This window comes from Athene noctua, chromosome 1 (genome assembly GCF_965140245.1).
Source record: "Athene noctua chromosome 1, bAthNoc1.hap1.1, whole genome shotgun sequence".
Classification (NCBI taxonomy): Eukaryota; Metazoa; Chordata; class Aves; order Strigiformes; family Strigidae; genus Athene; species Athene noctua.
The window spans coordinates 258,017,679-258,043,319 of record NC_134037.1 but is presented as its reverse complement, the minus strand read 5'-3'; the positions used below and the strand labels follow the sequence as shown (position 1 = coordinate 258,043,319).

Genomic DNA, 25,641 nt, shown 5'->3' with positions numbered 1-25,641 from the left:
AAATGCTTTCTGGTTGTCTGGTTACCTTGGGACTACTATTAATCCAATTTCAGATAACATGCAAACAGAACATTTCTTCACAAAATGGAAAATAAAATCCACAGTCACAAATGTTTATGAAAGACATTTTGTGAGTACAATAAACTTGATTTTTTTCCTATAATTTCTTCACCTAATACCAGCAAGGTTTCTCTGTCCTTTTTTTTGCCTTTCCTGACACTTGCCTGTTGAGGGTCATGCCTTCCCACATTCTTTATGCCTTAGGTAGCACCCATTGGAGAGAGACACTCATTGAAAGCATGATAGTTTTTATAAACAGTTCCTCTTTTGAAATCCCAGGGTGTATCCAGGTAGATGCAATCCTTCTCCCTGGAATGGTTTTCTTATCCACGAGAAAGCCTGCCCATTGTTCTTAATTAAAATGTGATGTTTTTTTCTTCTTTGAGTCAAATATCTGTTAGACTGTGTTACCTCCCATGCGACTATCTGACTAAAAACTTCTTGCCCCAAGGAAGGGAAGCACTTTTTTCCCCCTCTCCTTAGGTCATTACATGCACAGGTTTCAGTGAAAGTAGTTTTGCTGTTGGACCTTTTATGGCTGTTCATACCCCATGGAAATAAGTGTGATAGAAACATCTGAACAGGATATTAAGACCTGGCTTGTTACTTACTCTTGGTTCAAACCAAATGTTAACCAGTCGCCTCTGAATGACATCAGTTTGAAGTGGTGATCACAAATGATTCCTTCAAGTTGTGCATCCCACTTGAAGAAAAAATTCCCAAGTGCACCTGCAGATTTGGCTGTGAGTAGCTCAGGTGCCTGGGATGGATGTCTGACAACAAGCTTCTCTTAAGGGATTTTACATCTGCAAATTTCTAGTTTGCTGGTTAAAATGATCTGTGGCTTACTTTTCTCTGTATAAGGGTCTGTTCTACATATATTGCTCAGGTGTGCATGTAATGTGTTTTTTTGAAACTTATAAATATTGTTCCTTTACTTCTTTGAAATTACTCATAAGGACCTCTTTAAAATGGAAGTATACCTCAAGAATCTCATTGACATTTAAGAAACAAATTTGCATATCGGTGCTTTCTCATAGAAATGTAATATGTGTTTATCATTATGATGGTAATGTATAAGTATATATCAGCCAAAGAAAACCACCAGGTATTCAAAAGTCAACATGTCAAATAATGTCATTTACTTGTTCCTTTTTACAAACAGATATTCAAGAATTTTATGAAGTGACACTGCTAAATTCCCAGAAAAGCTATGAGCAAAAAATAGAAGAAGCAAATCAAGTTGCAGAGAAATGGGAGAAGACAACATCTGCTACAGACCATGAAAATCTGCAGAAAAACCAAGAGGTAATTTAACAGATTAAGAATTAAAATATATATAATCAGTGAGATGTCTCAAGCCTGAGAAAGGCAATGCAATGATTTACAAGATTGAAATAATGTCATTAACTAAGGAATTAGATAAGGATATGGAAGATGTATAGTGTTTTCCCTCTGACCTTGAATATGTCACTAACTTCTTCATCCTTTCAATCACCATCTGTCAAAGGGGAAGTAAAAAAATTTTCTTTTCTCATCCTTGGTGTACTTTACCTGATACTTGGTGGCTGTGATTACCCCAAAAGAGAATGTATCTCCTCCACTTGCTAATAACCACTGAGGTTATAAATACTCCAGGGATTGTATCCTGTGTAAAAATTTTAATAGGACTTTTCATATTTCTGGAACTGACATTAGACTGAACTTTTCCATAGCTCAAGTGCACAGAGATATCAACCAAAATGGTCTCTGTATTAGGAACAGATCTGTAGAAGAAGGTTATACACCTTTGCTTTTCTTCTGTAACCAGTGGAAGGATTCAAAACCTTGCTTTGAATTCTTTTGTCACCACTGGCTCTAATCTGCCTCTGACTGCCTCCAGATTATTAATTAACTAAATTAGCAATCTAAACTATCTGCCTCCCACCATGTTTGTACTTCAAAGACAAAACCAAAGCCCACAGAACCAAGCAATGAATTTCTCTGTTCTTAAACAGTGAGACAGAAATAGAGTGGGCATGGACTGCAAACTGCAAATCTCCAGACCAAAATCAAAGATGAGGGAAATGTATAAAAATTTCCATTGTTGTTATGGTTTGAAAGGAATGTCAAGTTTTAAAAGTTGTTCTAAAGCACTTTTCATAGGCATGACTATTTTTAAGAGCTTTCATTTTTTTTTCAGATGTAAAACCCAGAAACAAATTGTAGTTCTAGATGACACTTTATATGTGATTCTTTAAAAAAGATAAATCAGAATTGCAGACATCTAGAGCAAAACTCTCTGAAGAAATGAAGACATTTACTGTAAAAATTAATTAGCAAAAGAAGCTTGCAGAATTAATGAGAGCAAGCATTCTGATATTGAGTGAAATCAGAACAAATGAGTCTTAACATGAGTGTAGGATATATCACATGAATGATTTAATATTTGAGTCCCAACTTAAAGACACTGCTAGCTAGTCTCTGTCTTTTTAGCACAAAGCTATACACTTTTAATGGTGAAAGTGTATTCCAGCATGTTATCTCCTGAAGCACCTGAGAAAGTCAGTGGATCACATACTCTCTTTTCATTCTGGCCTCGTCTGACCCTCAACCGCATTTTTCTGAAACTCATTGCTGTCAAAGAGGTGTGCTGCTACTCTTGTCCAGGGGAATTTAAACTCCAAATACTATGCTGAGAATAATAGACTATATAGGACTAACTCCAAACTTTGCTCATCTTATGAAAATTATGTTCTGATTTAAAGCAAAACAATAGAAAACTATTGCTTAGAACATGGAACAGTCGTTTCAAGCCAGGGTGCCGGCAGTCAGTGTGATTGAGTCCAGCATTTTCAAATTTGCTGTCTATCCATAAATTTCATCAGTCTAGTGGGTGCACAAGAGGTTTAGTCCCTTTAAAAATCATATATTTTTTAAGGGTCCAGCTGCATGCAAAGCAGACTGGAAGCGTAGGCTTCTGGTGTTTTTCCTTTCAACAGCACAATGTACTATCGGCAGATCCAAGTCAGAACTGATTAACACATGCTGAATGTACCAGCTGCTGTACAAATCCAATACAGTACATTGCTTTCTATGAGAAATTGCCTTATGAAAATGTAACTGGATAATCTAACACATCACAAATTCTTATTCATGGTCTATTCCTTATGGGAAATGATGGTTTTGTACTTTCCTTTTCCATCCCCAATTACGTGTTCCAAATGTGGAAAGAAAATCCTCCTCTTTTTCATGTAGTGTTCCTCTGCAATAAAAGCCCAAGTTTGATCATTCAGTCCAGAGGCCACCTCCCTTTCATGCCTTCCACTTGAAACCTTCCTTGACTGTCTATATGTTAATTTCCTCTATAAATTGGTTCTTTTTCTGTATTTTTGTTCCAATCTTAATTGCTGATAAAAAAAAGGAAAGCTGCTTTCACTGTCCAGGTCAGGTATCCTGCAACCCCTCCTTTGTACAGATATATTGCTTTTCCAAAAGTGTAGACTTCTAGATAACAGAAAACTTTTAGATTTTTGTTTGCAACACTGTACAAATTTACCATACAGTGATGGCTGGCCTCTAAACTCTCACCTGCATCTGTGATCAGCGTAGTGGTTTGTCACAAACTGATGCTAGATCTTACAGTTTACTGGGACCGGATCTTCATCAGTTGAGACATGAAAGGATCATGACCCATCCTATAACCTCCCATTCTCAGGGACTGCCTGAGAAGAGAAACATCTCCCAAACTCAGAGACTGTAATTTCGAATGGCCTTTGTAAAAGCAAGTGAAAAGTCAGGGGAATATATTAGCTCACTGTATGTGCCAGAAGCAGTTGCATCCAAATTTTCAGCATGAATGACCCCACATAGCAGCCCATGGCTACAAACAATGGAATTAACAAAACATGTTGGTGTTCACTGGTAATTGCTGCTTTTATATTTTTCTCCCCATTTTTTTTACTTGCATTCTTCTGGTTAAACTCTGTGCTGCTCAGGTACTGACCCTGAAGGAGCTCCTTGTCCTCATGAAATCAGTAAATGTTTTGGTATGGCCAATGTGTTTAAACACAACATCCAACATCTTTGTTGGTCATTTGAATAATAGGTGACGTCAATGTTTCCAGATGCAAAATGCAATATTACCTACCATCATATTATTATTGCATTTCACCCTGTACAGAAACTGAGTATATATGGCAATGTATCTGGCAGAGATGTAAATATCAGAGACCAAAATAATTTCAGTTGGTAGGTATTAGTGGATAATAAAGACATATATGAGGGTTTTTTGTGTGTGTGAATCTATCCGCCTTGTTTTTCGTCCCGTAAATCCAACTTGACAAAATCAATTTAAATGGGTGGATATTCAGAATCAATTAAAGTGTTTGGGGCAGCTTCAGTAGTCACTAAAAATGCTTACTAGGCTCTACTTGTGAAGGCTCTTATGTGTTTTATATATTCATACAGCAAGCAGAGAATGTGACATCAGATAATAAATGAAAAAGTCCAACATGATAGTTGTGATGTAGGAACTCCAGAATGTAGCTCTGAAGATCTAAAAAAGTCTTGTCCATTCTCTTGCTCTAGGGCAGATCAGTTCCATTCGAACTATTCCTGGCATGTTTGTCTAATCTGTTCTTTAAAACCTTTCATGATGAAAAGCCAACAAGTTCTCCAGGTAACTTATTCCTTAATCGACAGAAAGTCTTTCCTGATGACAAACAGAAGTTTCTCTAATTGCTGTTATAAACCACTAGTTTTTGTTCCGTTCACAGTAGAACAGTTTATTCAGTCCTGTTCCAAAAAGCACTTAAACATATGTTTAACTAGTTGTATATGACCTTCCAGTTTCATTGCCTTTCTCTTGCTCTTTTAAAATTACTTTTGTGACCTGCTCTTCCTCAACAGTGTTGTCATTTTAGGTAATATGCCCATGTAACAACAAATGCTGGGTCCTAATGAAAAATCTGGTCTTTTGGGAAAGAAAATACTTAGTTGGCTTAGACTCTTCCCAAAGGAGCTGTACTTAGAGGTATGGAGTATTTTAGTTTCCAGAACAAAAAGTCTTGTGGCACTGTGGAAGGCAATTAGTCTTGACAGCGCAGACACTGTATATCTCTCTGTATCTCCATGTATATAAAAAAAATTCCTGGAAACTACCCTGCAAGATTTGTTTATTAATGAAAACACTAACACAGGATTTGGTAACTGCAGGTTTTAATTCCTTGCTGTTCTGGGTACGTCTCGAAGGACTGTATGTGAGATTTCAGAGAACTGAGTCACAAAAGGGAAGTGGGAATTATAGTGTCTGAGGTATCTCATTGTGTCCAGATATCAGTTAAGGACCATATTTTGTGGTGCACTGCATGGGAAGAAATTATTATTCAGGATTAAGGTCCATAAAAAAGAGAACACACCTATAAACTAACAAGTAATGAACTCCAAAAATGGGGCAAGATATCATTCTCTTAAAATCTGCCTCATTAAGACATAGATACCTTATTCCAATTAAGGTTCAGGACCATGGTCACTTTTCTGTAAATAAGACCACTGCTAGAATTCTCTTGCAATGTGTGTAAAGGCATTGCTGATATAATTTTTCTTATGCAGAAGGTATTTGGTTAGCGTGTTTTCCAAGGATGTGGTAATCCATATTCAGCTCCCTTCTTGACTGAAGAGGAGATGATAGTGCTCTTCTCACCCATGAGAGTGCACTAGGCATTATGCCAGCAGGTATTATTTTGCTTTTTCTTGTTGGGAAGTTGCCAAGTTATATGGACTAATTAAATATTTATTGGGACAGAGTGCTGACGCATGACTCGGTAGCCTAGAGTTTATAATTACTACTGCTCTGATGAGTATTAACGTATAGCATATCTTGTCATCTTTGGCATACCCAATCATCCATCCCCAGCAAGTGTCCAAACATCAGTGTTGAAGAGTCCTAAGATACAAAGCCCTTCTCCCTGTTTTCTCTCAATCTTTTCCACCTCCACATTGTTGCTACCATGTATGTGCAAATATGGAAGGGGGAGAATTTAAGAGAAAATATTAAGAATTCCACTCCAAATGGCTTGTATGTAAAGCACTGTCACAGGAGCCATATGTTCATTGCTCTCGAACTGCATTGAGGGGATTCGGGATGTTGCATTCGGCAGGAGACCTGGTGGCATATAGGGGAGATACCTGTTTGGAGATACGTGAGCAGGTTGTGAAGTTATGCCAGGAATATGTAGTTTGAGGATGCTGACAGTGCTTAGACATTGAGCTGATCGATATGGTCCAGACAAGGTCATTTGGGAACAAACAAATGCCAGGTAGCTACCTTGGGAACATAGCTGTGGAGAGCTGACACTACAAAAATAATGTGCCTTCAGAGTTTCAGAGAATCTCAACTATTTTTAAGCTGAGTCATTTCAAGTCACAGTAAGAAAGCACCCACACTGGCTTAAACCAAGCAACAATTACCTTGTCCTTGTACCTGGCTCCCAGCAAGGGCCAGGAGCAGATGCTTAGGGAAGAGTAAGAAAAGGGCAAGCCTGTATAATGGGTGCTTTAGCTGTTTTGCAAGTCTAATCTTAATTTGTTTGGAGGAGAAGCACAGAAAGTGCTCAGTGCTGGGAAACTCAGCATTACCTTATTTTGTAAACATTCAGCATGGTATTCACCGCAGCTAGCATGCTGACTGGGGATGTGCCCAATCTGCTGCTGAAAATCATGAAGACAGGGTTTGTTTGTAATTTTGCCTCTGCCAGAGAGCTTCATTACTTCTTTGGGCCAAGCTTTATAAGACCAGTATTCACAGCTTGAAAGCATTTGCTTGAAATTAAGGCTCTTAAATTGTCCCTATTGGAGAGAGAAGACTGATTTCTTCTCACCCCTAGGAAATGTGAGATAGGGATTCGGCTGGAAGTGGTTTAAATTCAGATCTTCTCCTGCTCAGAAGAGTTCTCTCACCCAACCGTCTTCCAGACAAGGCTGGGGAAAGGTACTCTCCATCTCTGCTGTTAAAATTTTGCAGTTGTGCAGCTGAGTTAGCGGGTTATGGAGTCTGAGAGTTGGTGTGTAGGTCTGAGCCTGGCTCCTCAGCTTAGCAAATGGTCACTGGCCTTGGAACAAAGCATTCTTCCCTCGCAGGGCTCTGCATTGCGTTAAACAGTCACCAGATAAAGGATGCCTCTCGATTAAATGTTGTGTACATAGATACAATTAAAACTGTGTGATGCTCAGAAAATACAATAATGGAGAACATAAAAGTACCTAGATGGAGATATCCATCTGGTAAAACAAAAATTGAATTGCTCTTTAGCTATGACAATAGTAACACTGCTTGAAGCTACAGGCTTGTGCTCAGCTCCAGACACTCATTAAAAGACATAAATTTGCCCTTGTTTTAACCTCTATTTTCATTAGTTTGGTCTACAGTGCTACTTATTTCTGGTCAGTGTTTTGACCTTTATTCAGATGGAAAATTGAGGTGAAAGAAAAGAACACTCTGCTGTCACACTTACATATAAATCTGGTAGCCAAAGGTCTGTTTGTCCCTGTATCATAGCATGAAAAGACTCTTTACTTATAGGGCATATGGTGCAGATACTTCTGGCATATTGAACAAGAATAATTTGCAATTACTGTGCAAGTTTGGTCATCACATACCAATCTCACATGCACAGCCTACATCCACTGCAGTGTGATATCATTGCTTTAAGATGGTCCCCAAAGGTTCCGGTTCTTCATTTAATTCCTGTTGTTCTGTGCATTTCTTACGTTTAGAGGCTCATTTTGCAAAGACAGTCAATCGCAGAGCGCAAAATGAATCCTCCTATTTCTGCTTGCTTCAGGAATGTCTGCTATCCTTGTACCCAGCTATTATAAACATTGTAATTACTTCTCTGTCCTTTAAGTGCTGGCTTGTTAAAAGTTCCCGTAGTAAAACCCTTACTTAAAAATCTTCTGCCTGGAGCAATTATCAAACCATTAATCTGTTTCACACTAACAGCTTGTCTAAAAAACACGGACCTTCAAGAGCCTTCTATATGTCCCTATTAATATTCAGTCTCTTCTCTGGATTTTTTGTTTGTTTTCTTTGTAACTGGTTACAGCTTAATGTTTATGGCTTGGTTTACTCCCAGGAGCCAAATCTGATTCTGTTTAAGTGATTATACTTAATATGCAAGAGTCATTAGGTGTGATCAACCATAATGTTTCATTAGAAGGTTTCAAAACATTCAGATTTATGTGTCTGTTTCTTCACTAGATTTAGCTCCTACAGTATACATTTATCTGATCAAATGCAGTTTGTGTCTGTGGGTTGATTTTGTACCAGAGCCAATTCCCATGTAATTCTATTTGGCACTAAGTTCTTCAAGAAGGCAGCAGTCTTTTTAAGGGGTACAGTATAAGTGACATCTTGGTTTGTGTTTTGCTAGTTGTGTTTCTTTTGCACCCAGGGACGTGTAAGAACCATAACAAGATTGTTTAGCAATACTGAAGCTTGGCTTCGATTTTTTTTAAAAAAAATATACAATAACTTTGCAATTTTAGTTTCTGTGCATTAATAAGGTATGCTTTACTTGTGGAGATTATTTTATACACTTGCCTTTTCAAATGGTTTGACTAATGTTTAGAAATGGGTAACTGCAAAGACACTGTGTTATTAAAAACCTTATTTATGACTAGCTGCAGCTAAATGTCTTACCCATACTGGGTATCCATACTGGGTCTCTATTTATAAATTTGTTATTTGTTCTGTAGCTTGTCAATAACTTGAGTGCCAGTGCATCTGTTAAATGTCACTTTAGAGTTGCTTCTGAGCGTGTTTTAATCTGGTCAGGCCAACGTTTCCATTTTAAACCAAGTTGTATGTATGCAGAACAGTGTCATCCTGTGGACAGAAATGCTCCAGGCAGTGCAGTATTCTGGCCTCCATATCCCGCATCCCGACAGGAGAGTTTTCTGATGAAGCTGTGATGCTGAGAGTAGGGCAACATGCATGTCATGGCACTCTCTAAACAGACAATTTCTGTCCCACTGGGTAACTCTTAGACCTTGACATCGTTCTGCTTTTGCTGTCTCTTTGTGTTTGCATAGATTTAGACATGCTCATGAAAAAAGACTTCTCCTTTGTTGCCTGTCACTTTAAGATCACCATCATATTAGTGTGCCTCTTCTGATGGGGAGATTTGGTTTAGTTTAATAATTGTTTATTTAGTTTAGTAATTGTTTTCTACTGACATTGGTGGGAGGAGGAACAGAACTGGGATCTCTGCATTAAACAGACTAAACCAGATCACCAATGATGAAAGAGTCACATCCACCACAACAGGTTTATTTGGTTTTATTTTTTTTTCACGTTTATATAATATGCCTATCAAACAACCTCTAGGCATTTTTCTGATCTGAGATTTGTTATTACATCTGCAAAGGATTGGGAGCAAGCCAGAACAGCTGCTAGGGACCAGAAACAATAATTTTCCCCAATGAAAGTGTGCCTGAATATTAACCAGCATACAAAATTAGACAAACTTTTAATTAAGCAATGGGTCTCTATTGCAATAAGCATTGAGATCAGACTGTTGTGTAAATTCTACTTCTGTCTATCAAGGTCAAAAATGATAGATCTAATAGTTAAAGATACTATGAAAATATCACTTAACAAAGTTCTTGCAATTATAACATATTTCTTCTAAAATAATTTTTCTAAAAGATGGTGTGTTTTAGCAAGGGCATACCAGCATAATCTGAAAAAATTACCTGCATAAAAATACCAGAATGTCCCAACAGGCTTCTACCACAAGCTAGCAGTTCCTCTGAAGAGTATGTGATATAATTCATTGTTTTTAATAAGATTCTGAGAAGTAATATTTTAACCACCTGCAAAAACAAATACATCAAATCTTTAAAATATAATTCTTTGCCCTATAAAACTGTAAGATTTCTGTAAAATTGATATTCAGGGACGAATGTACTCTAGTTAAGTTTCACTCTAAAAATATTTCAGAGTGATTTGTCTCACTTACACGTTTATTAACTCTGATCATTCACCAATCTGAGCAACTAAGCAAGAGAATTCTCTGCCCTCCACGTGCAAAGGACACAGGTCTCTGTAGAGAGGTTTAAGAGCCCATTATATATTTCTGCAGTCTACCGATACTTCTTTATTAAAATGCTTCTTAAATAGTTCCCAAGAATAAAGAAAGATATCACCCCAAGACTTCCAGATCATATAAAGATCACCCTGGGAGTGATTTTTTGGATAGCTGCATATATCTTTGCTCAGTAAGATAAATACATATGAAAGAGAAAACATCCTTCCTGCTTTGTTTAGTTTTTTTATAAACTGGGACAGGTACTTGCAGGTTTTAACAAAATGTAACAACCTGGGAAATTAAAGGGAAGCTTTCGGCTTGAAAATATCATTTCTCTCCACGTTTTTTATGTATAATATAGTTACAAATAATATAACTAGAATCACAAGACAATGCATTTTCAGCTTGTACGGTTTATACATTTGACAGTGGTTAACTATCATCCCACTTTAATCTGTAACAGGTTATAGTGAAAACTGTCCCTGTTTTAGAGAAGAGACAATTTACTGCTTATTTGCCATTATAATATTTAGGTGGATCATGAATAAAGCATTTGTCTAGATCTTCATGTACTGTGCAGGAGTGAATTTCACCCCTAGCCATTATCTTCCTGCTTGAAAAGAGCCTTTAGCAACATGTCTTTTTTGTTGTTTCCCCCCCTATGTAATCTCGATCCATTTACATATCCAAATAGCCTTGTAGAGAGATCATTTTCTAGGCTTATTTCTCTAACCATATTTTCCTCACTGTTGGAAGCTTCTGTTGTCTTCAACCTTTCCACCATATCAACATCGCTATTTTTCTCACTTCTAAGGGCTGTCATGGCCTGTCTCCTCTCTGCACATTTACTCTTGTACTTTTCTAGCGATTGACCTCCACATCTGCTTCCTCAGCTCTTCATGACCTATTCAGTGAGGAACGTTCTGGGTATTGCCACTTCCAGTGTACAGGAGATCCTCGGAAAGGCTGTGAGACTATCTCATTTTGCATTTAAAATTGTTTTTTAGCCCAAAAGAGAGTTAATTGCAGCCACAGAAATCATTCCTGATATGATGTTCTCCTCCTGTTGATCAATATTGTCTCACTATTTGCTCATGTTTCTCCAGTTTCTGTCATCTTGATCCAAAATGGACAGTTTGATGGAGCAGCACAGAGTGGCTGGATATCTGCAGCCTCATGTCTCTGTCAGGTGTCTATTACCCCCCAAACCCAGAAAACTAGTTTTACAGATGAATTGCGAAACTGAATTTTTTTAATATATCTTCAAATATCTAATTTTTAAAAAAATGTCAGGTCAGCTGAATCTCACGCTTTCATCACAATGCCAATGGGGAAAAATGGTTGACCCCACTAAATGGCTCTCCATGCCTGTGAATGATTTCAGCACTCCAGCCTCTGCTTGGCTGATACATGTGACTGCTGCTGCTTTTCTGTCAGGAGGTCAGCCTTGTTACTATGTAGTTATAATCCCAATAGTGGTGTTCGGTTCATTGCTGCAGCTGCATAAAATTTCTGCACTGAAAGGACAAACCAAAGCGATGAAGGTTTCCCAGGCCATCCAATTCTTTGGAAATGTAAGGGAGCCTACCTGCTTTTCTGACATTATGTGCCCTGTCACTGGGTTTTTTTGGTTGATTTTTTTTTTTTTTTTTTAGCTCAGCACTTTCAGGTAGACAGGGTGTCTCTTTCTGAGAAGAGATAAGACAAACAGCTGCTGTACATGCTGGAAAAAAATTAAAATAGGAGTAACAGACATAGTGGATCTGAAGTCCACTTCTCAGAAGAAGGCTTTTGGAACTCTGGTGGAAACAGCAATGGTAACTTTTAAATCGTTGTTATTTTAATGAACCACTAAAACAAGCTTGAGCTGTGTGTTTTGGAATTTAAGTACGATGAGAAGGACTGAAAAGATCCAAGAGATTTCAGGTCATTCATTACGTCAGACTGGTGTCTTCTGTCACACGTTTCTTTGGTGTTGTGGTTGTTTGTAGAAAAACAGAGGTAACAAAACAGACAACTTCATCTTTTCCTAAGGAGTAGGAAGATTCATGACAGACATATGCCTCCACTTATGTAATCAGTATTCTTTTTTTGAGATATATTCTACTTTTTGTTTTGACAGTAAATGATCCCAGGGTACCCAAGGGTATCTTTGCTAGGTCAGCAACAAGACTGTAACTAGAGCTTTCAGTATTCAGGATGCTGACTATGTTGCTGTCTGACACAGTTCATCTTCTGCTGTTATGGGTGTATTAATGCTGTTTCTTAATTCAGTATCATTTTATTTCTTAGTTGGCTTCCTTGCTTTTGTTTTCACCTAGGGAATGTACCTGACACACACACATATCTTTGCACTCAGAGTGGATGCTTCTGTTACCTTCGAGGATTAGAATTGTCATATATTGCTCTTCACTTGCAATTTGTGATGATCTCCTTGCCCTTGGACAAGGACCAAAAACCTCCTCATATTGATTCTCTGTTCTATGGAGAGCCATCACACAGAGGGGAGGACTGATCTGGTATCCTTGCTCAGTGCTGAGAAGAGGGGAGTGCCACAGCTTTCTATTCAAATTGTAGTAAGCTTGGAAAAACAAGAAAATTTGCACCCAGCTTCACAGTGTTTTGGTGCAGCCCAGCCAAAAGACAGCGAGGGCTTGGATTGTCTTTGTGAATTGTCACCAGGGTCTTGGTCACAAATACATAGAATAAGATTCCTAGTTAACCACAGCTAAGAAAACAGGCATTGTGATGTTTCCCAACTGAAGTGACATCACTGATTACAGATATTTGTCTTAATTGCAGAAACTGCTTTTTTGTCGGTAACCCTGAAAAGTGCAGCATTGGAATTGTCCATTGCTGTTAGGGTACCTCTTGTGAATCCTGTTTTACTAAGTACTGCAGAAACAGGTATTAAGAAGATAATCTTGCTTAACTTCAGCTTTGGTTATAAACTTATGAAACGTGAAGATGTCTTTGTAGTAATAATGCAATAGGTTGTAAAGAATGGGCTGCATATAAAGGATAGCACACAGCACTGCGTGATGGTGACACTAACAGACATCAGTGTTTTTATGAGGCTTCTGAATACAACCAGAATTGGAATTTGAGCCCCTGCTAATGAGAAGTGAGGTTGTGGTGATTGGGGGTGTTTCAAGCAAATATTCGTCACCAGTGAAAATATTTGAGAATATTTTCAAATAAGTTTTTCATGTGACGTTCCTCTAAGGTTATATGTACACATCTATCCAAGTCAACCACCTTGATGGTAGATACATCCCAACAAAAAGGAGAAAGACTTATCTAAGCTGCCTAGACACATTTCCAATGCATAAAGTAGCAGACAGCTTTAGTGAGAGGTGTTGCAGAGTCAGAGACAGTTTTCATGAGACTGAATTTATTGCCTCATTCAGGCTCCCCTTTTGATAGTGTCATCTGGACCTTGCTGTCAGTGAGCTGTGACAAGGGCACTGTTTCTCAAGTAAAGAAATATCAGCTTCAGCTGGCAGCTTTGAAGGATTCCTGGTCCCTGTAGAAACCCAAGGGGGACATGCATGAACCATACAGCTATATGCAATATGGTATGCATGGCAGGAGCATTGCATGGCTTAGGAGACGTCCTCCCTACCACTCTTGACATCGCCGGGCACATGAGGCGTTTGCTCCTTTCTCATGATGGAGTTGACAGTGATGTTTATTTAATGCTGTTACAATTGCCCTTACATTTCTATGCTTCTCCAGCCACAAGCTCTCAGAAGCCGAAATCCCTGTATGGTCCAGAATTTTTCAATAACCTCACTCAGTAGCTAGTGTTAACAGTTCCTGGAGTTCTCGTATTAAAGGACAGGTTTTTGCCATCTCTCCATTAGGCAGTGGCAGATTCTTATCCAGCATTTAGCGCATGACATTTGTCACAAAGTAAATTGTCTGGCAACTCCATGGAGCCTCAACCTTCTGCAAAATATCAAGGGAATGTTTGTTTTCCCTTTCACTTTACATCATTGTCTGTTTATTAACATTTAGAGAGCGTGATGATGTATTCTGCAGTTTAATGACCTGAGTCATTCCACTTAACTTACCTTTTGAGTCTTTTTCTATATATATCAGTGCGAAGAATTTTGCAATGCTCTGTAGGAGTGAAGCTGAATGAAGAGAAATGGCACTGTGTTTTGCCAAAGGTTTTGTTTAGCTGCAGTGTTTTTGCATGTCAGCATGAGTATATATGACTGTGTAGGTCAGCAGCCATGACTTAGCAGGGCAGCCTGCCACTGTAATGACAGCTGCTGCTTACTTCCTCCCCCTATGGCTCTGGGTGAAACAAATACTCTTGTATACCAAGGTTTAGGATGCTTCAAGCAAAACTATCTTGAGAAATAAAAGTCGTTACAATATTCTCCAGGGCTCTGATTTTATGTTTTTCTGTTGTGGTGTTTTGTTTGGGTTGGTTTGGTTTGGTTTGGTTTTTTTCCTTGCCTTTAATACTAGCTTTATATCCTTGCATTAGTGTAAAACAGCTTTGGTCTTCCTAAGTATAACTTTATGACATCAGTCCTTTTCTCAAAACGGGACTGGTTTTATTACTGCAGTTGAGTAGATTGACTTAAATTCACCATTTCTGGCAAGAGCGGGCACAAAATTTCATCTCAAATGAAACGTGGGTATTTTCCTCCCCTGTAATTTTTCTGGAGGTGTGTGTAAATAGGGAAAGACTGTGTGGGCCAGTGGTGGAGACAGGAGACTAGATTCTATTCTTGGATTTGCTATGGACCTGCAGTGCATCATAACATAAATCAGAATTCAATCACATTATCTGAGTGACTTCTTATTTAAATGTATTTCCTACAAGGTTATCGTGCAGCAACTAGCACTGTTGGGTGTTTCTCCTATTTAGAGTTGTTATAATTATTTTTTCTTTTTTTTCTTACTCTATCAGATGTAAATTTTATAATGAGAAATAATACGATCAGAAACAAAAAGAGTATGAGGAGCTTGTTGTAGTGAAAATATACTGCTAGAGCTTGTCCTAAATTGTGCGTGGTAACACACATGCACGCTCTTATTCTGAGAACTAAGAGGGACACAATCTTCTGAAAGCAATTGTTGTAGCTCTCCTGGCTGAAGTAGAGGCTGTTATAGTTAGCAGTAAATGAAGAGCTGCCCCAAAGGCCAAAGCAGTCCATGGGAGCCACTACACTAGTTCTTTTCTATCAGAAACTCTAACCTTACATGCATAAATGCCTATTATCTCTAATCTGAGGTCACTCTATGCCAGCTGCATGGAACAATGGTTACCAAGCAGTTCCTCATCTTGCACCTTAATATAATTGTTATTAATTAATACAGTCTCTCTCATTATGGTTGTTACGGGGAACCAGAGAGAAATGCAACATCAGCAGTTAGGTAATTACAATTTAATTGAAATGGGTTCATTTGCAGAGGTAGCAGCTCTGGAAAGGGTGAATGGCCAAGAGCAGGCTCCACTATGCTGCACAGCTAGCTGGAGGTGGGGAGGAGAAAGGCCACCCTCAGCCTCTCTGTTTTCCTCCCGTCATGATACCATTTGATTGTCTTGATTTGTAAAAAGATTTGAGGCAACTCCTTGGAGGCCCCAAGAGTTCTGCTCCTGGATATAAAAGCAAAGCTCATCACGTGCTATACCAGTCTGTGTAAAATGTGGAAGCTGTTCTGTAATATCCTCCTGGCTTGGAGAGTATTGCAGTGATTTACTTAAATGTTTTGCATCTCTGCAGCAATGTTTTCTGCCACTGCTGCCTTAAATCTACTATAGCTATGTACCTTTCTGAAGAGCCTAGTGCTCATTTAAATTATTTCTGATTTTCAGGGGAAATGCACTAACTGGAGACTGTTACTGTGTAGGTCTCCTGTTAAGATCTTGACCTCAAGCCGTATGACTAGTGTCCTAAGTGGCACGACTGAAGTAGTTTGAGCTAAAGGGCTCTACGTATCTCTGGGATTTTTGTCACACCCAGAACTGAGGCTGGAATTGGTAGTGCAATTCCCACACTGTGCTGTGAACATCTTTGGAGGGAAAGTATATTAGTTTCAAAAAGAATTAAATGTGAAAAGAACAATTAAACAATATTGTGTTATTGTAGCAACCAAAGCAGTTGGGCTTTTTTTGTTGTCTTTTTTTTTTTTTAAAAAAAAAGCCACACTGATGCAATAAAAAATGACACAAGAGAATGAATGTATTGAGTTGTTATGGCAACTGAAATATGTAGGTTGGAATTTATGTATCCAGAACTTCTATGTAAGTAAAATAAACATTATCCTTTCTAATTAAAATATCATGCAAATATTATTTATTTTAAAATTATTAGTCATGTTTTCTCTTACAATTAATGACTTTATATTTTCTGTTTCCAAGTGTTTGCATTTGCTTCCAGCTGTGGTCTGCTTGTATTTTCAGGGCAAAATTGTGGTTTCACTAATATGGCTTAAATGTGGACTCCACTGAAGCTAATGAATAAAATGTATGCAGATGGGCACAACTGGAATCAAACCATGTGCTTTAACATGTTACTCTTACCGTAGCTGACCTCTCTGCTCAGAGGGCCTTTTGGCAGGTGTCATCACTCTGTGCTTGAAGGGACCTCCTTGCCACCACAGCTCCCTGTCTTTCCCCCCAGCTTGACACAGTGCACATGGGGCTCCAGAGCCTGTTTCTGCATACAGCCTGCCCTTTTCAGCTGTAAATTTAGCTTCCAAGATGTTGTATGATAGCTGGTTCTAAATGAGCATTCATTAATTATGTTCAGCCTTTTAATTTTTCTTGTCCTTTTCCCCCAGCCTTCAGGAGAATTCAGTAATAGCTTCTGCTTTATTTGAAAGAAATAGATCTTTAATATACCAAATTACTCTTCATATTTCATCTTCTTTATGCACAGCAAAGTGCAGACTGATGACTGAAAGGTAGGAAATGGGAAGAATGAGCATCAGGGTCTGACTGAATCCCAGTGAGCTGAGGGAAATGCATTTATTTGTTTAAAGTTTTCATCTCATTCATTCTGATGTTCAGTGGTGTCTGAATTTGCCCTACAGCATTTGGTAACACTGCAGAGAATGTTTTGGAAAATAGTCTATCAGGGTAAGAACTCAGCCATACCTAAGTTAATTGTCTCCATTTCTTATGTGGATAGCTGCCTGGCAGGCAGATAGAGCAAGGGTGGGTCTTTGCCTGAAAACTGTAGCCAATCTGTCCAGTCTCATGTTTTGAGTCTCATTCTCATGCCACTGAACAGTGAATCATTTATCTCTTAATCCTTGCAGCGGGGTTCATCTTTGAAATGCTCTTTTCGCTCAGTTTTCCTCTTTACCATGTGCAGCAGGGCAGCAGATCCTTCCAACCACCAGTATTTGGTATGCCAGGTGTGAGCAGGGGAGAGACTGTACCTGAGCAACAGCCCTTGAAGGACATGTGTTTTCAAGGAGTCTGGTTGCTGCACAGTGCTGTGGTCCCTCCCCACTGCAGGAACCATCGCCCTTGGCAGAGTCCAAAGCTGTGTGACCTTAGTGTCCCTCTGCTCCCTGGAAAAGGAGACACATGAGTGCCTTGGTTTGTACCCCAGCTTGAAAATAAAGCTCTGCACCAGTGACACTGGAGATGGAGACTGGATCAGCGAGATGAAGCCCCTGGGTGTGTCTTCTGGTCAGTCACAAGGCTTGAATTTGTTGTGCCAACAGACTGCAGCCAGCTTGATCTGAACTCTTCCTGGGAGGAGAAAAACTGAAGCATAAACTAGTGTCTCCTCCCTGCCTGAATTTATTGCTTGGAAAGTCAGTTGTCTTGCCCCAGACCAGAGTTGCAATGCACTGGAAAATTATGTGATATGGATAATTAGGGGCATCGGGTTTGAGTACAGGCTTTGTGTTAGCCCAGCCAAAGCAACTACTGACTGGTAGCTTGGGTGACAGCTTGTAGATGGGCGGTCAAATCTGTATTGGGGACAAGCAAATGCAAAGTTCACTAGTGACATTCTGACATCCAGACACACTCTGAGAGCAAGACTTGCTTTTGGGAGGGTGGAGCAGCATTAAATCAGATCCTGACCTTTCTGAAACACAAGCCCACAGCCACATAATTGTTCCTGAGCTCTAACACCCTTTAAGTCTGTCATAAAATCTTTTGAAAGGTTGAATCCATATTAGCTAAAGTGAAATCATAAAAATCCTAGGGTAAAATAAATATTATTGTGATATTTATGCTAACTTCTAAATACAATATTTAAAAAAAAAAATTCAGACACTTGTGTGATTTGTACATCAGAATCCATGCCCAAATGTGTATTTTTCTTCCCTTCTTTCACATTTACTGGTCAGATTGGGAAGACTGGTGCAAAAGGGACTGCGGTGACATTCTTACAGGTTGTAGCCATGAGACCTTGTAGCAACCTGTAACATCACCCTGACTTGAGACAGCTGTAAAGACTGGGCTAATGCGATGTGATGTGGGGCAAACCTTGATGTCTTCAAACAGTGAAAAGCTAATGTGGAAATAGAAACAAAATCCCTTCTGAGGACTAAATCACTCAACTGGAGATACCGAACCATGCTTTTCTAAAGGCCTTCAGAAACATTTAATTAGGCACCTTCTCTTTTTAAAGGATTTTGTGGACAAGAAGAGAGCTCTGCTACATTATTTCAGGACTGGAATTTAAGCCTAGCTGAGAGGAATGAAACTCTGCCTGGCTTCTGTGGGATTGTATTTCTGATTTTAGTTTCTAGCATGGCCTGCTCTGGGATTGTCTGAGTTTTCAGTCATCTGTGATATTGGTGAAAGTTAATTCCTGCCAAAAAATTTGCTGAATGACATTTCTTCCTGTAATAAGGACTATAAGAGGCATAGAAATAGGACTAGCAGGCTACAGAAAGAGGAAAGCACATCTTACAGTCTTATTTCTCTGCATGGCACTGCATGAAAAACTCAAGTCCCCAGCAATGCTTTGGCTCTCACAAACTGTCCAAGATGTATATCTTTTTTTTTTTTTTTGTGGTCCAAGACTGTCAGCAGCAGGAGCCAAAACTGAGATGCTCACAATACATTTAGGAGAGCTGTCGGCTCTGCCTAGGTACAGCAGAAAGGTGCAGCCCTTGGTGGACAGATCACAGATGCAGAAGGTGTTCTTGCTGTTGCTGGCATGTTGTAAAGGTTGAGCTTGACTTGAGTCCAGTTTTAGTTCACACATGGGTTGAGGAGAGCACAAGTGGGGTTGGCTGTACCCTGGTGCAGAGGTGTGCTGTGTTAGCTAGCAGCAGTATCTAGTTCAGCTCAGGTTGCTTCCTATTTCAGCATAGCTGCTAAATGAATTAATTTACATCAGTGTCCTGTAAAATGGGTATTTCCAGCATATATCATGTTGCATTTTACTTTCCCCCTGTAGCTTTTTAAATTGTCTAATGATTTTTTAAAAAATGCTTACATTTGAAAAAGTTAATTAAATAAAAGCAGTATCTCTCAGCAGTATATGTTCCTGGGAGCATTTGATTACCAAGATGATAGATTTCTTGACAGATATTGGCATCCAAAAGTTAACAGATCACTGGGTTTTTTTATACCTTTCCTCTCAATGTAAATCATTTGGGGCAAGCTGCCATTTATCTGCAGGATCTCATGGGACTGCAGCAGAGCTACCAATTCGTGAAACAGAACACCAAAGAGGTCTCAGATCGGCTTCTGTTTTGAATTTCTCTCTCTAAAAGCACACAAGAGAGCATTCCCTAAACTGCTGGCTGTAGGAGAAGGTGCATTAGCTCTCTGAACCCTAAGGCAGTTGCAGATTTATCTAGGCTCGTGGGCTGTAGCTCCCCCCATGCTCCCACTGGCACTCCTGGTCCCTTTGCAAAGCTGATCAGCATTTTCTAGCCACGAAGAGGTATATGTGCCCTAGAAAATATACCATACAGGGCTGTGTGCAAACAAATTCAAAGTCCTGGCAGCCACATCCACAAGCATGGAAGATTAGAATAATGTTTGCATGTATGTTTTTTATTTTTAAGTATTTTTTGTATTGCCACTGTTGGGCCTCACTCCAAGAAGTAAATGTGGTAACTGATGTGGATGGTTACAAGTACCTCCCATTGATATATTAGGTATAAATTCTGGAGCCGTACGATAGACTGGAGAATTCACCCACTGTTTCAGGATTTGGCTGGTATAGGACGACCTCCTGTAGGAACTCTTGGGAACCCCATATGCCATAATTGCCTGTGAGGGCAGATGCTCCCTCGGGCTGGTTGTTGACTCAGACATGAACTAGAACGTGCTGCCTGCTGAAAGTGGAACCAGTGACAAGTCTTTCATAATTCAAAACTGTGTACTTTGGCAAAAAATAATCAGCAAGAATTTTGTTGATGCTTGACTGTGACAATTGTGCGTGTCCTAATAAGCTACCGGAAAGATGTGTTATAAGCACAGAAAGGCTTTTCTGAGCATTGTTAAAATGAGATAAAATTAACAAGGTATCTAATGTGATTATTATTTTATTAATAAACATTTAAATAATGCTCTAAGTTTGCACAATGAGAGAGACATTGCCCTGAAGAGATTATGGTTTAAAGAGTCCTTGTTAATTATAATCTAAATAGATTAGCATTAATTATACACAGAATTGGAAGATCGCTTTTGGTGTGATCTATGATTCTCATGGTTACTGCCTGTGTGAACAGTTACCAAATGAAGTTTTAATCTGGTTTTGCAACATTTGCTTGTAAATTCTCTCATCTTTATCTAACCAACTTGAAGAACATAAGATAATATTTTCTTCTGTGAAGAGGAAGACAGTTGGTCCAACTACCAACCTTCTAGATACAGAGGTCTGATAAAAAGTATAGACTTTTGTCAGTAGTTTTAATTCAATCTTAGTCATTATTTCCAGAACCTTTTGCAAGGCTGTACAAACACAGTGCATGTGCTCCACTGCATTTGTACCGTGTGACCCTGGGGCTGCCAGCTCTGCTACTCATGCTGACCTGAATCGATCAGAATAGTGAGGTGTTGCTAAAATACTCCTTTTGCATGATCAGGCAGCTTTTATATATAAAATGTACAAATAATTTTAGACACTGTAGGCTTTTGGTTAGTCTCTAAAGGAAAGATTGTATGTAATCTTTAATAAATCTATCACAATGTGCAGCAAGTGTCCTTTATTGCCTGTTGCATTATACAGTCCCATTTATTTCATAACACAAAGTTAAATGACTATTGGTTTTCAGATGGATTGTTAATGTATACTTTGTACAAGTTTGGGAACCATATATTATTCTGCTAATGCTTATTGAACCTTAATACACTGGAACAGGAAGATGTTCCAGATACAATTACTTCTACTTGATCTGTTTGTACACCCCTAATGTCCTTGGTTTGCTACTCTTCACAATTAATCTGACCCATTTCCCTAAGGAAAACAATTGAAACGTTTCATAGCAACTTATGGTATTGTTTTATGTTCTCTTAAATTTTTTGAGTCAGCTAATGGTGAAAAATTTGAGGGGGGAAAAAAAAATGTAATATATAAACAAACTAGAGTTCCTTATTCAGTTTTGCAGCTGCGCTCATTTGATAAATGCTACCATACAGTCTGTAGTTTCTGCTGAAAATTGTCAAACCACTTTTGAGAAGCTGCAGAAGCTTAGCTTCTTTAGGACACAGGCAGAGTCTGATCTTGATGATTAGAGCAAATAAATGATATATTGATTTACATAGTTTATATTGTTGCCTGTAAATAATAACAATGGAAAACATTATGTATTCAAAGAAAGCAAAGACAAAATGAAAATTTGTATGCATGCTTTTTAACTCCTTGTAAAACCTTGTAAAACCAATTTTCCTTTCCTGAAAGAAACACTTAGGGGCTTGGATTTTCTGTAGGCTCTGAGGAAGATTATAGAATCACAGAAGCATAGAATGGTTTGAGTTGAAAGGGACCTTAGAGATCATTTAGTTCCAGCCCCCTTGCCCTGGGCAGAGACACCTTCCACTAGCCCAGGTTGCCCAAAGCCCCGTCCAACCTGGCCTTGAACCCTTCCAGGGAGGGGGCAGCCACAGCTTCTCTGGGCAACCTGTGCCAGTGTCTCACCACCCTCACAGGGAAGAATTTCTTCCTTATATATAATCTAAATCTACCCTCTTTCAGTTTAAGACCATTTTCCCTCATCCTATCCCTATACCCCGTGATAAAGAGTCCCTCCCCATCTTTCCTGTAGTCCTGCTTTAAGTACTGGAAGGCTGCTCTAAGGTCTGTCCAGAGCCCCAACTGTCTCAGCCCATCCTCACAGGTGAGGTGCTCCAGCCCTTTGATCTTCTTCGTGGCCTCCTCTGGATGTGGTGAGATGCAAGACCTGAGTTCAGTTCCTTGCTGTCTGTGTAGTTTTGGCCTGGTTCCCTTGCTGTCCCTTCCAGGTTACAAATGGGGGATATGCAACACCATTTGGTGACAAGAAACAAGGCAAAGGAATGCCTGATTCTCTGTGACAGCAACCGTGTTAAAGAAGCTAAAATTCTAGATAGAACAGGCGTGGAATCCTGTGTGCTCAGCCCCATGCTGAGCTGCTGGGCCTGATCCAGCATTTAAACACATTCTTTACCAGAGGACAAGGCTAATGCCATTGGTTCCAGTGAAGTTAAAAGCACGTGTCTGAGTAGTTGCCTGGATTGGGGCCAGCATTCAGTCATTTGCTGGATGGTGCCCTAAATAAACAACCTAGTATCAGAGGAGAAAACATTTGAACATGTGGATGTGATTTGGCTGTTTCTGTGGCACTGGTTTATTGTTTTCTAAGTGGTGCTGGCAATGGTTGGTCTGTTTAAAATCCCAATAATTTCTTGCCTGTTGTGTTAAAATTGACTGCACTTCTGGTGCACAGGCTAAAAAAGGATGGGTCTAAATCACTCATGGTGTCTGTGATGCTCAGCGCTGACAGATACAAGACGCTGTACTCTGAATTCACTCTGCTTTCCTGTTCATGCTCTTGCAAAGTGCACAAAAATTTCGTGAACTCAGAGTTAGTGGCAGTCATCATGTTTCATTCAAAGGTTAATACTTCAAGCGCATTTTTGCGGGGCAGAGCATTGTAAACAGAGATGTCTTTTATAATATTTATTGTCTTAATGCAAAATCTACAGTAATGTATTAGATTTCCAGCAAGAAAATTGAAAAAACAAATATAGCCTTTTACTATATCTTCTATAAAAGGTATTATTTGAAAAAATGCTGTTTTATAAGGGTTTTCTTTAAGCAATATAAGGTTGAAATCTGTGTAAATGAAAGAAAGGTAACAAAAAAGGCATTTGAATTTAAAAGATTTGCAAATATGGCTAATATGCAAGCATGAAACCTTTTCAAAAATATTTAATTTAGGAGAATGTAATGAATTAGAAATGAGAAATCAGGCCAGGTAATTCAGTTGCTTCTCTAAGAAGATCTTTTCCTGCAGCTACTGCAGCGGAGAACCCCATTACCGTCCGCAGGCCTTTTTGGCAGGGCACTGATTTCCTTCCTTATCTCTGTGTTCTGATGCTGAGAGCTGCAGAGCACCTTGAATGCCTTCTGAAGTCAACTAGAGATTATGATAAGAATCATCTTGTAGATTTAGCCTACTAAGACTTTTACAGACTTCCATGAGGGCTATAAGATTAAACCCAGAAATTTTTGCATGACAAAACACTGAGGTGAAAATCTTATGTATGATCATCCTGATAATTATCTGAATTCAGGCTACCCTTTTGTACATGCATGCTAATATTTACATTTAAGTGTAATAGAATTATAGTGCACATCTCAGCTGCTTTATTTCATTTTTCCCCCCCTCTTTAGTCTGCAGCTTCCAGTGGATCAGAAGGATCTGGACAATGTGGTGAACACAATAAGGAGAATCAGACTTTTGAAAATTATGTGGTAGACATGAAGACAAAGGTATGGTCCACTCTTTTGTGATGGGGAATGAAATCTAGTTTAATTTAGTCAAGTTTTGCTGGAGGTGAAATGTGTAGAATGTAGTGGATTTGAGCTCCTGCAGTCATTTTTTTGCTGCTTAATGACAGCATCTACATTGCCACATTCAAATGAGGCTTATGGCTGCAATTTATTGCTGTATGTTACTAGCCCTGTGCATTTTATGCTGTTCTAGGCAGGATTTACTTTTTATTTTTATGTAAAAATATTATTAATATCGATGATGGTTCCACAGGATTGCTGATCTCAAGGTGGTTTCACTTCAGTTTATTTTTGAAGTCCAAGGTGTTGCACAGCTAGTAAATTTTATTCAAGGTGGTTTTAGTCTCTCAGTGTGCATTGTAGTTTATTTTTGGTCTGGAGTCAGTACGGAAGAATATGAATGTCAGCGAAATGATGATTTTTCTATGGGCAGTCTAATGATACCTACCATAAAACTACACTGAATAATACACAAAGCAATATGACTTCACGGCTGTGGCAAGGGGGTATGCTACACTTCTCTTTCTAACAGTCTTGCTGCTTGCAATGGTGAAGTTATAAGTGTTTCATTATAGTATCTCCATTATTTTCATAGGTTCACAACTTGGCTGGAACAATTCTCTTGGGCTTAGATATTATTATGTCGACTTTCAGCCTTGAAGTCATTGTGTATTTTTTCTTTTCTATGTGAAAGAAAATTATTAAGTTTTCTTTTAATGTTAGCAAGCTGGAAATATGATGAAAAGAAAACAGACATTAGCTGAGTTGGCATGCTTATGTGATACCTTGTAGACTTCAGTGAGTTTTTCCTAACAGTGGAAACTTGCAGATTATGCTTCTTGTCTAAGGCTTTTCCATGGGCTTTGTTTACATTTCTAGATCGATTTCTCTGGTCGTTAACTTTTCAAGATCTAAAGAACTAATCGTCTAGCATGACTTTCTGAGTATCTTGTGTTGCTGTATTCCCAGTTGATCAGAGAAACTTTTGTACCATATAGGACCATGGTGCTACTTGAGAGCTGAAATACAACATACATACTCACTGAAATTTGTCTCTATATTTCTGAAAGAAATTGTTTCACCAAAGCAAGGAATTATCAAAAGCTTGATATATACCCTAAATACATTGTGTTCATGTGGATGTTGTAGAAATCATGGGATGTAGTAGGTCTCAGCCCAGTTTCACAACACCATTTCCAGTATGAATGCCCAGCTGAACAATGCACCATCTTCCCTACTCAGAGTCATGATACTGTGAACTCCCAGACTCAATGTTTCTCCACCATCAGTTCTATGTACTACATTTTCATGCTGTTGGTAGCTCTTCAGCACAAGGGGTAAACGAGAGTAAACTCCAAAACCTGGCAATTCCATTGTCAAACTCTAAGACGTTCAGAGCTCTGAGTGGTATTTTTTTCACTTCCCAGTACAATGGGATAGCAGATAGCAGATGTTTTAATTTCCTGGAACTTGCGTCTTAGTGTGTCAATTCATTTGAAAGAGTAATTTTGTCTGATTTCTTTTTCAAGTGACTGTGCTTGAGTGTCAGTGGCATGCTGCTA

General features: G+C 38.9%; 1 protein-coding gene across 11 annotated transcripts in view; it reads left to right on the top strand.

The window, feature by feature from the left end:
* The window catches only part of DLG2 (discs large MAGUK scaffold protein 2), a 1,037,827-nt gene that overhangs the window by 126,593 nt on the left and 885,593 nt on the right, over positions 1–25,641 (top strand). For all 11 annotated transcript variants that reach the window (XM_074917829.1, XM_074917850.1, XM_074917842.1 and 8 more), the window contains 2 exons: positions 1,226–1,368; positions 23,960–24,058. In XM_074917829.1, the coding sequence (XP_074773930.1) occupies positions 1,226–1,368; positions 23,960–24,058 (242 nt within the window). The remainder of the gene's footprint in view (positions 1–1,225; positions 1,369–23,959; positions 24,059–25,641) is intronic.